Source organism: Eurypyga helias, unplaced genomic scaffold (assembly GCF_000690775.1).
Source record: "Eurypyga helias isolate BGI_N326 unplaced genomic scaffold, ASM69077v1 scaffold24449, whole genome shotgun sequence".
Taxonomy (NCBI): domain Eukaryota; kingdom Metazoa; phylum Chordata; class Aves; order Eurypygiformes; family Eurypygidae; genus Eurypyga; species Eurypyga helias.
The window spans coordinates 5,512-14,906 of NW_010273029.1; the positions used below are offsets into that span (position 1 = coordinate 5,512).

At 41.1% G+C, this 9,395-nt stretch overlaps 1 protein-coding gene across 2 annotated transcripts; it reads right to left on the reverse strand.

Annotated features, from left to right (window-relative positions):
* Positions 1-4,968: 4,968 nt before the first annotated feature.
* On the reverse strand, positions 4,969-8,624 carry LOC104505180 (myosin regulatory light chain 2, smooth muscle minor isoform-like). Of its 2 annotated transcripts, XM_010159346.1 has the most exons (4): positions 8,561-8,624; positions 6,815-7,012; positions 6,491-6,652; positions 4,969-5,459 (listed from the first exon to the last, which is right to left on the reverse strand). In XM_010159346.1, the coding sequence occupies exons 1-4, from the start codon at positions 8,622-8,624 to the stop codon at positions 5,287-5,289; spliced, it is 597 nt and encodes a 198-aa protein (XP_010157648.1). In that variant the 3' UTR covers positions 4,969-5,286. The 2 variants fall into 2 exon arrangements, with proteins under 2 accessions (XP_010157648.1, XP_010157649.1); XM_010159347.1 differs by lacking the exons at positions 6,491-6,652; positions 8,561-8,624 and having other exon boundaries at positions 5,287-5,459; positions 6,815-6,998.
* Between the last annotated feature and the right edge of the window lie 771 nt (positions 8,625-9,395).

Below are 9,395 nucleotides of genomic sequence, written 5' to 3' on the forward strand. Positions count from 1 at the left end.
AAGAACATAAGTTCTGTGGAGCATCATATGACAACAGTGTGCCAGGGCCAAGGACAAAGCAGAGAAATGTAATGGAACATCAATAAAATAAAGTCAGTCTCTGAAGTGGTGTAAAACAGGAGAGAACAAAAAACCCAACATAATTATTTAAATCTCGATCACTGTATGAATGGGCACTTAAATGTGTTTGATGGAGTATCGAGGGGCTGGACTTAGTGGGCAAGGTGCTCCTTGCCTTCCAAAGTCCCTTATAAGAACACAGATTTCTCCCCTTTTTGCACTAGTTTTAAACAGAAATATTGCCAGACACTGTGATTCCAGAATGTTTCTAAGTGAAATGTGAAAATAAGTGTTGATAAGGTTATTGGTAGTAAAAAGATAGTGAGGCCTCCAGTCTTTCAAACACGTGTAGTTAATTGTGCTAAACCTAAGGACAAACGTGTGCCCTCTCCTCGCATGTTAAATTAGCGTTTGTGTCCGTCTGACAGCGTGTAATGTACAAATAAGGAAGAAAACGAAGCTTGCTCAATGCTTGGCCAAAGGCCTAAAACGGTGTTTTAAAACGTACCCAGAAAGCAGGGAGTGTGTTTACTCAGGTGTTTGACATGAAAATTAAGCTGTTACCACTTGTCTTATCAGCTGATGCCTGTGCAAGTTTGGTTGGCTGGTGGAGTGATTTCAAAATCAGCATGCTCCTTGTAGGGTGGTAACATGTTGCCAGTGTAAAACCTGTTGCGTGAGAGATGGTTACCTCACAATTAGGGAAGAAGAATTCAATAGAGGAAAAACAAGAACCACTATCTGTTAGATAAAATGTTAAGGCAAGGCTCAAGTTACTCACGTCTGACGCCAGCTCTATTTTAGCAAATGCTAAGACAGGGCTCACAGGCCTTATTTTACACCCACTCACTTCAATGTGTTAGACAGAGGCTGGAAATTGTTGTGAAATGCTGTCTGTCAACTCCCAAGGAGCTATGCCCACAACATTCATAAGGGGGAAAATAAAAAAGACCCAAACCAAAACATAGCTCAGTAATTAGTGAGGTTGTACATGCTGGTACCCTAAAATAGTCAAAGTGAGAAAATTACAAGTTAAGGATTACATAAACCTTGCAAAATTGAGCAGTGACAGCTTAGAAGAATGTAAACCGAACGCTGCTGTCACACACCACCTGCTCCTTTAGGCACACGTATTAAAGCTAGTCTTGACCTGCCTAATCCTGTAATATCTGTAACTGGCTTTCCAGCCTCATCAGAGTGCAAGGCTGGTTTGCTAAGGGTCCGAACCACGGCTGCGTGGCAGAGGAGCCTGCATGCAGCAAGCGGTTGGGATTTTCTGGGAGGCGGTTTGATTTCCCGCTCCCCTGTTAATTACATGCTTCCGAGAAACCTGCAAACATTTCCCTTGGATTTACTACATTTGCACAAACTGCGTGACCGCCTCAGCCCTGTGATGCGACGCCTACGCTGTGTGATCTGTTCTCTAGGGAATATCACACCTTTGGGCTGAAAACATTCTGTGGCAGCATGTTTTTCTGTATTGTTGAACTCTGCAATACAGGCTGTGGTTTTCAAGGTCCAGAGCAAGGGATTCCCGGAGGGTGTGCTACCACAGCTGCAGGAATGGGGGGTGCACAGGCCCGTGGGCTCTGGAAGAAAATAGGAAGCACAGCCATGTGCTCCCACTTTTTTTTTTTTTTTTTAATATGACAAATTTTCTGTCATCTATTAAATCAAAAATTTGGGAAAAACTCTATGGAGTTGCTGCTCAGAGCACAACAAAAATGAGCTGTGTGGAATTTGTTGAGTTTTTTTTTTTCCTGGCATTGCTTTTTAGCATTTCATGATAATTTATTTTTAAGCTGCATTTTGAGAGGCATTTACTGATATCTTTTTACTTTTATGTTGTTCCTGGCTTCTGTAATACTCTGAGTTATTGTCCTCCTAAATAATTCTTTCCAGAGGAGGAGGTTATCTAAAAATGACAGTAGGGTTTGAAAAATTAAGTAAGCGAGCCAAGGTAGCAGCATGGGTACGTAGGCCATGCCAATGACAGATTAACTGCTCGTACCTAAAATGTTCCTGACTCTGATTGTTACTCACCGTTATTTGGACTTCCATTTCCTGAATGCCTTCAGTATGGTAAAAGAGCTATTTGTTGCCATTTGAAGCTCACCAGGAACATATCAAGTAATAGGTTGGTAACATCCTGGCCAAGAAAAGGCCACGGCAAACACAGCATGACAAGATTTCAGGTATTTTCCAGCTTTCGGAACAAACGCACTGGGCAGGACAGAGAGGCACACTGTTACTGGTGTCCTGTGCCAGGACGGGGCCCCTGTGTTGTATTTTGTTTCTCAACATACGATAGCCATCCTAGAAACAAGCGATCTAAAGATCTAAAGATAGGTCAGCAGATTAATGGAGCCTTACCTCAGAGGGTACGAACACCCCCTCTGTGATGTTAGTTGCCGCACTAGTGCATCACAGCCTGACTTCACCTCGGGAAATGCTCCTGTCAACTGATCACTGCATGATAAAAGGTGGTTTTGTTTGCTTAAAAGCAGTGTAACAGCGTAAACAAGTGCATCCCGAGTGGTTAAAATACTGCATATGACCAGTCTCTCCAGCAAGTCAGAGGAGGGAAGGCAGCACTCCCCCCACGAGGAGTCCTCTTTGGGGGTTTCTCATGCAGCTGCAATAGGTCTTTGCCTTCAATTCGACCTTCCTGGCTGTAGCCCTAGAACAGGGTGAATGGGTCACGTAAAATAAATCACTGCTTTTCAGTCGTGCTTCATGGGGCATTACGTATCACCATAGATGAAAGACTGTTAAATGTGCGCGTCAGCCTGTGAAAATGGTTTTCCATCACGAGCTTAGTTTGAGCTTGGAGACCATTATGTATGAATCCCAAGGGAGAAAAAGATTAGGTTCCAAGATTTTGACTGCAAAATGCTGAGTCTAAGTCATCAGTCTTTAGCTGTTCCAGTGATTTTTATTTTTGGAAGTGGATTATTGATGACACATCCCTACAGCCCTCATCACGCAACCTCAGCTGCCTGGACGTTCCTCGCTGCCTAGCTACAGAACGCATCTGATGCTCTTATATGGTCTCTTGGCTGGGTCTCCATGTCTTGCAGCCTTCCAGCAGATCAGGGGCTTGCGCCCCATTTGCAGGTTAACTGGTCTGCTACGTTACAATACACATACTGGGGAAACCTGACCTTGGAAGGTCACCACTAGTTATACTCCAACACCCTTGGCAATTCTCTCTCAATAGTATGTCTTCCTGAGTAGGTGCCTTTACGTTAATACAGTTCCCCTGATCAGAGAAAGCACCCATGCGGTACAGCAAGGAACAAAGCAGCCATATTCCGCACCTCAGCTGGCTGTTCAAAAATTGAGAGCAGCAGTACAGGAGATTTTTGAAGTGAACAATTTCTTCAGGGATACCAGATTCTACTCTTTGTAGTTCATATTTGTGAGTTAAACTCGTCATTACTTCAAAACTTACTTCCATCAAGAAAAAAATCCAGCCGGCTCATCTGCCAATTACTCAGCGTAACATACCAGCACCTAAAATGTACTGAGAAGACAGGATCAAGAAAAGAACAGTTTGGGGACCCCATGTTCATAACAAGAAAACTGATCCTCTGAATCCACTTAGGTATTCAAAGGGGAAAAATAATCAAGGCAGTCTAACCTCTCTCCTGAGCACACGCTGCTTGCACATACGCATAGTATTGGATCCCACAGGTGTGACAAGGTCAGTCTAAGGAAGCGGCAGCGTAACTGTTCTTTGGCTTAAGGAAAAAAGAAAAATTGAGGCTAAGTTCCAGTTAGCAGATAAAACAGAAAATTGGAAAAATAATGGCTGAAAAACTTGTTTTTAATTAAGCCCAGAAGTGGAAGAAACCACCCAGGAATAAGGATGGAGGGGGAAAAGGAAAAAAAAAAAAGGGTATGTTTACTGAGTGTACTTAGTCACATTAACGAATTCACAAAGCAGAGTATCCGCAAGAACTGCCGTACTGGGACCATGGGCAAGATGCAGTAACCAAGCCTTTGTGATACCAGATGGGAAAGCAAACAACCCCCCTGCAGCGTATGCTGTCCCAGCCTTTGCAAGACCTTTAGGTGAAGTAAAACCCCTCTTCCCTGGGATATTTTAAATCCCGTGAAATAGCTCGGGGCATGGTTTCTGGAGAAGAGCTCAACACTTCAATTGATAAATATGTAGGTAAGATACATTCCCTGTATGCTTTTCAGCTTACAGTAGACTAAGACCCAACCTCTTTTCTGGGGATTTAAGACAACCTGTTTCTGAATGAATGATTCATGCTTGCTTAAAAGCCATCTTTTCAGTGTAGCTGAGGAAAATGTATGACTTCTTAAAAAGTGAGAGGGACTCTAATGTGTACAGGGTTTAACCACATTAACTCTCAGACTTTGCTCACGTTCTCACACACAAATTAAAAGCTGCAGAACAACAAAGCTTTATGTAGGTTTTCTGGCCCTGTATTGCTGTTCATCACGCTAGCACCAACACTGTAGCTCAGAGACAGATTCCTTTGAACAAGCTTCCTTCAGCAGAAGGGAAGAAAAGATGCTAACTTCCCACTTACTGCCAGCATAAAAACTTAGCAAACAGGAACGCAAATTTCAACATGAAAATATTGCTAAAAAAAAATACCAATATTAAGAGAAAAATTCTCCCAAACCATTTCTTTGGCTAACAACTTACACCAGTCAGATGCCACTTCAAAAACCTGAGATAAGAGATTTGGTACAGCTGCATTTTCAAGACACCAGCACATGCTGCTAAGAGCGTTTCAGAACTGTGTGATGCTGCACAAAACATTATGAAAAGTTTTCCAGCTTGATTTGCAACTGCAAGTAAAATACAATTAACGCACTTGCACCTGTAAATGCACAGTAGAAGTGTTCTTCACAAAAGAATCTGAGGTATTTTATCTATATAGCAATCTTTATTTCAAAATGGCATTTATTACAAAAATGTAAAAATCCAGCTAAACCAGAAACATTGAGATTATTTCCCTGGGCTGTCACATCCACAGATCTTTGTGCCCACATCAGGTTCCTCGCAATATTTTCCCCACTTCCAGTCTGATTACACAGGTGCAAATGTGGCTGAACGGCCTGGAATACATAAATACATTGAGAAAGGCAAAAGCTGTAGAGCTAAATGCATGCAACAAGTTCTATCAGGAAGAAACCCTCAATAAGTGTAAAGTAAAGATAAACTGCAGGTATGAGGAGCTTTGCTCAGTCATCCTTGTCTTTTGCTCCGTGTTTCAGGATGCGCGTGAACTCAATGTAGTTGAAATTCCCCTTTTTGTCGATGGGCGCCTCTCGGTACAGCTCATCCACCTCTTCATCCGTGAACCTGTCTCCCATTGTGGTCAGCAGCTCTCGCAGGTAGTCCTCCTGGATGAACCCTGGAACGCAGCACACAAGGACATAAGGAACAGGAGGTTTGGCATTTATCTGCTAACACACAGACAATAATTTCTTTCAGTTCTTTTTGTTTCAGCTAGAGACCTACGGTCTTTGTTACCAAATGAAAGCAAAGCCATTAAACCCTATTACTATAATTGCCAAATAATTGCAAGCATTCAATCAAGTCAAGCCTCTCTGTTAATTTGCATGGTCTCTCTACTCCCAGTAAAGGCGGTTTTATGATTTGCCTGTGTTGTTTCAAAGAATATACAAATCCGTCACGCCTTTTTCCCAACAGCAGGGCTATGCTCCCGGTACTACCGACTGCCTTCTAACAACTGCACATTTTACACAAAGGGGATCCGTTTGTCTAAAACATTCCTAAAGAAAATCACTAAAAAAAAAAAAGGAACTTGACTACCAATGTTCAACAGTGGCACGAAACACACGCAAACTGGAAATATTTCAAATACTTTAAATTGATCTTAGATTAGTGACAAAACTCAGATTTGCTAGACTGCTCACAAAAAAAGTGGTTTTGGCATTGTTTGGTAAACAATCGGCCTTATATAACTTATGATTCCTTCTATCAGCTCGTGAGTCACACAAGGTTTTTCTTGTATTAATTTTCTCCTCTTTTAAGTGCAGCTTAACAGAAGAAAGGTGGATACAAATTGCTGGCAGAAGATAAGTTCTTCATAAAAGCACAACAGCTCTGAAGACAAGGATTCCCCTTACAAAACATTCCTAACTTGAAATTTCACTTCAGGGCAAAATATAAGACCCTGGTTCCCAATCAAGACCTTTTTGCCTTTCTCCCATCTTGAACAACAGAACCTAAGTCCCAGAAGTTTGGGATTTCAAATTTTATGGTGTTTGAAAAGGTAATTTGAGCTGCTGAGGATACATGGCATGATCTTTAGTTTGCAGAAATCAGAATTTTAACGAACTGATCACCACTTCTGTAAGTATTTACTGTTACAAAAGTAAGTATTAAAGTAACACATGTACACTTATTTCACCCACGTACCTGTTGCTTCTTCATCAAAGCAAGCAAAAGCATTCCTGATGACATCTTCCGGGTCTGTGCCATTTAACTTCTCACCAAACATTGTGAGGAACATGGTGAAGTTTATGGGGCCTGGAGCCTCGTTCATCATGGCATCCAGGTATTCATCCGTTGGATTCTTTCCTGCCAATAAAGGGATTCGTACTTGCTTTACCTTTCAAACTAAAAGTAATCCGAGCAGGGCAATGCAAACTGAGACAGCTCTCATAAGCTAGCCCAAACTCAGCATTTTAACTATAACAGCATACATTTGTTTGGCAACCATAAGCAGTAAAGTGACGTTACCAAGGGAGGCGAGCATATCGTGCAAGTCCTCCTTGTCAATGAAGCCATCCCTGTTCTGGTCAATCATGTTGAAGGCCTCCTTGAATTCCTGAATCTGCGACTGATCAAACATTGCAAATACATTGGAAGTGGCACGCTGAGGGCGCTTCTTGGTGGTCTTCGTCTTTGCCCTTTTGCTAGACATGTTTGCTGTTGGTTCTAGTGAAGACAAACATATCCAAGATTTAGCCTCATTAAATCAGATTACAAGTCCTTGGAGGAGAAATGGACAAAGGAATATCAAACTCCACATTATAAGCAACTACCCCAAAGTACACATTTATTTTTCTTCTGCTCTATTTTCTTTCATTTGGACTTCACTTGCTATTGAGCATCACGTCTTTCAGGATTCAGGGACTGCCACTGTTGGCTAATAGCAGGCTACATTAAAAACAAATCAAATCATAGCTCTTGGAATGAAACTCAAATGGTGCCTGTACTGCTAATTCAATACACTATCCACATCTTCCACAAATTTAGGTGACTACATACTGTGCAGTTTAGGAGGCACTGTTGACCCATCCCATAGAAGGTTCTGGGCTGCTAACCTAGGATAGTATGTAGCAGTTAAATAAATCTAGTAGTATGCTAAAATAACATTTGGAAGAAAAAAAATAAGTATTTCAGGCTCTGAATAGCCTTTTGTTAGAATAGCTGTTAAAAGAGCAGTAGGTCTTAGGACACACAGAGAACCTAATATTGAATGGTGCTGGGAGAGAGATCCAAAGAACTCCTACTGCAGTGCTTTCAAAGTCAGCTAGAGGACTGTGTGTTAGAAATGGGACACTGACTTGGTTCAGGAGCCCTACATTGCTATTCTCTTACACAATAAACATGCAAATGACATAACAGCTCTAAAAATCCAAAGATTGTTTCTTTTAAATTACCAACCTTTTACAACATTTACACATTATCACAGTATCATATGTATCTACATATCCATGCTATCATACATAGTTTAATTTATCACAAATGTACTAATTGCAATGTTTCCCTTGAGCTGTCAAATGAAGACATAAATGTGGTAGTTTACATGTTTTAAGACAAATATAATCAGGGCAGAAGCAAAGCTTTCAAGTTAACTGCTTCTATTTAGCTGGGAAGATACATTTAGTGTTCAACTGTGGTTGATGGTACAAACACGAAAAGCTGAGTCATTCACTGATATGCAAACACCAACACTGCTATTGGATCTAAGTAAGGTAGACCCTGTTTAATGTTGTTTCGACAAGTCTCACACATCTCTGTGCTTTAGTTTTACATAAAGCAAGCAATCCATGCTGCTACAATCCTTTATAAGACAAATGTTAACGCAAACCAGATTCCTTCCATCCTTGATTTTGAATTTTACAGGAAGCACCTGCAGTAAGTGTCCTGAAAGAGGTCAAATTTAAGCCACACCTGTAGTCACAAGAATGCCAACATTTTGAAATTTACACCAAGTATTAATTTTTGAACTTTAAAAAAATGTCAGAAGTGCAGTTCTAATCAAAGCACAGTTGTAAGGGTTTCTCAGTTTGCTCAGAGTTACTACATTTTCTGTTAGACTCCTGAAAAGCAAGACTGAAGTCACCAATTTGGATTAATCCTTGAAAACAAGGAAGTAAAATTAAGCAAAGTAACTTGCTTACATGGTCAGTCAATCCAATATTCAGACAAAAAGCAGTTGGGTTCTTTTTCGTTTTAATCAAAGGAAAGCCATTTTACCTTGTTTTGTATCAGATACATGACATGCTGTACCAAGCATCTGGATCATAAAAGGATATTCCATGGTTACGTCCTTCTCAGTCAGTCTACAAAGTGTTACTGATCGCCCCTGCTAATGCCACGCTTTTAAATCCTACGTGCACATACAACGTTCTTCTGACGTGTAAAACAAACCATTATGCCCCGAACTAAAAATAGCCTATGAAACGCAACTGCGCATCATTCGACAACGCTGGAGTTCTCTTCATTGCATTCACTAACCACAAGCTATCTGAGATGTTTGGCCTCCAAGGACGCTTCGACAAATAAATATGAACTCCTGACATCTAGACAGTTATGAAGACAGCTGACAATAAAGGTAGTTTGCTTTCAGGCTGCAGTCAAGGGTTGTGCAGATCTTCAGCCTCTTTATCTCAGTAAAAACCCTTGTATAAGTTACCATTAAACTGTGAATTATTGAGTTCCAGTACCCAAAATAGAGTCCAACAATACTTGTTAATAACTGTTCTCGGAAATAACTCATAGTTTTCAGGATATTCACAATAAACTAACAAGTTTAGGTGCTGCAAGGCAGTGCTCCCATCAAGCCACCACCTGCGATTCTCTCAGGTACAATTCAATCCTAATCAAGAGGAGGTAACAAAAGCAGGCTACTGCCAACTGTAGCTACACACAGTGGGAAGACAGCCTATTCCTTTTTAATTCTCTGCAGAAGAACCCCACATCAGAATATCGCACCAGAGAAGATGAAAAATTTGCCAATGCCTGTGTTACTACTTTCTCAGTTTCCCACAAGCAGGGAAGGCAGCCAAGCAGGACACAAAAGGCACCACAA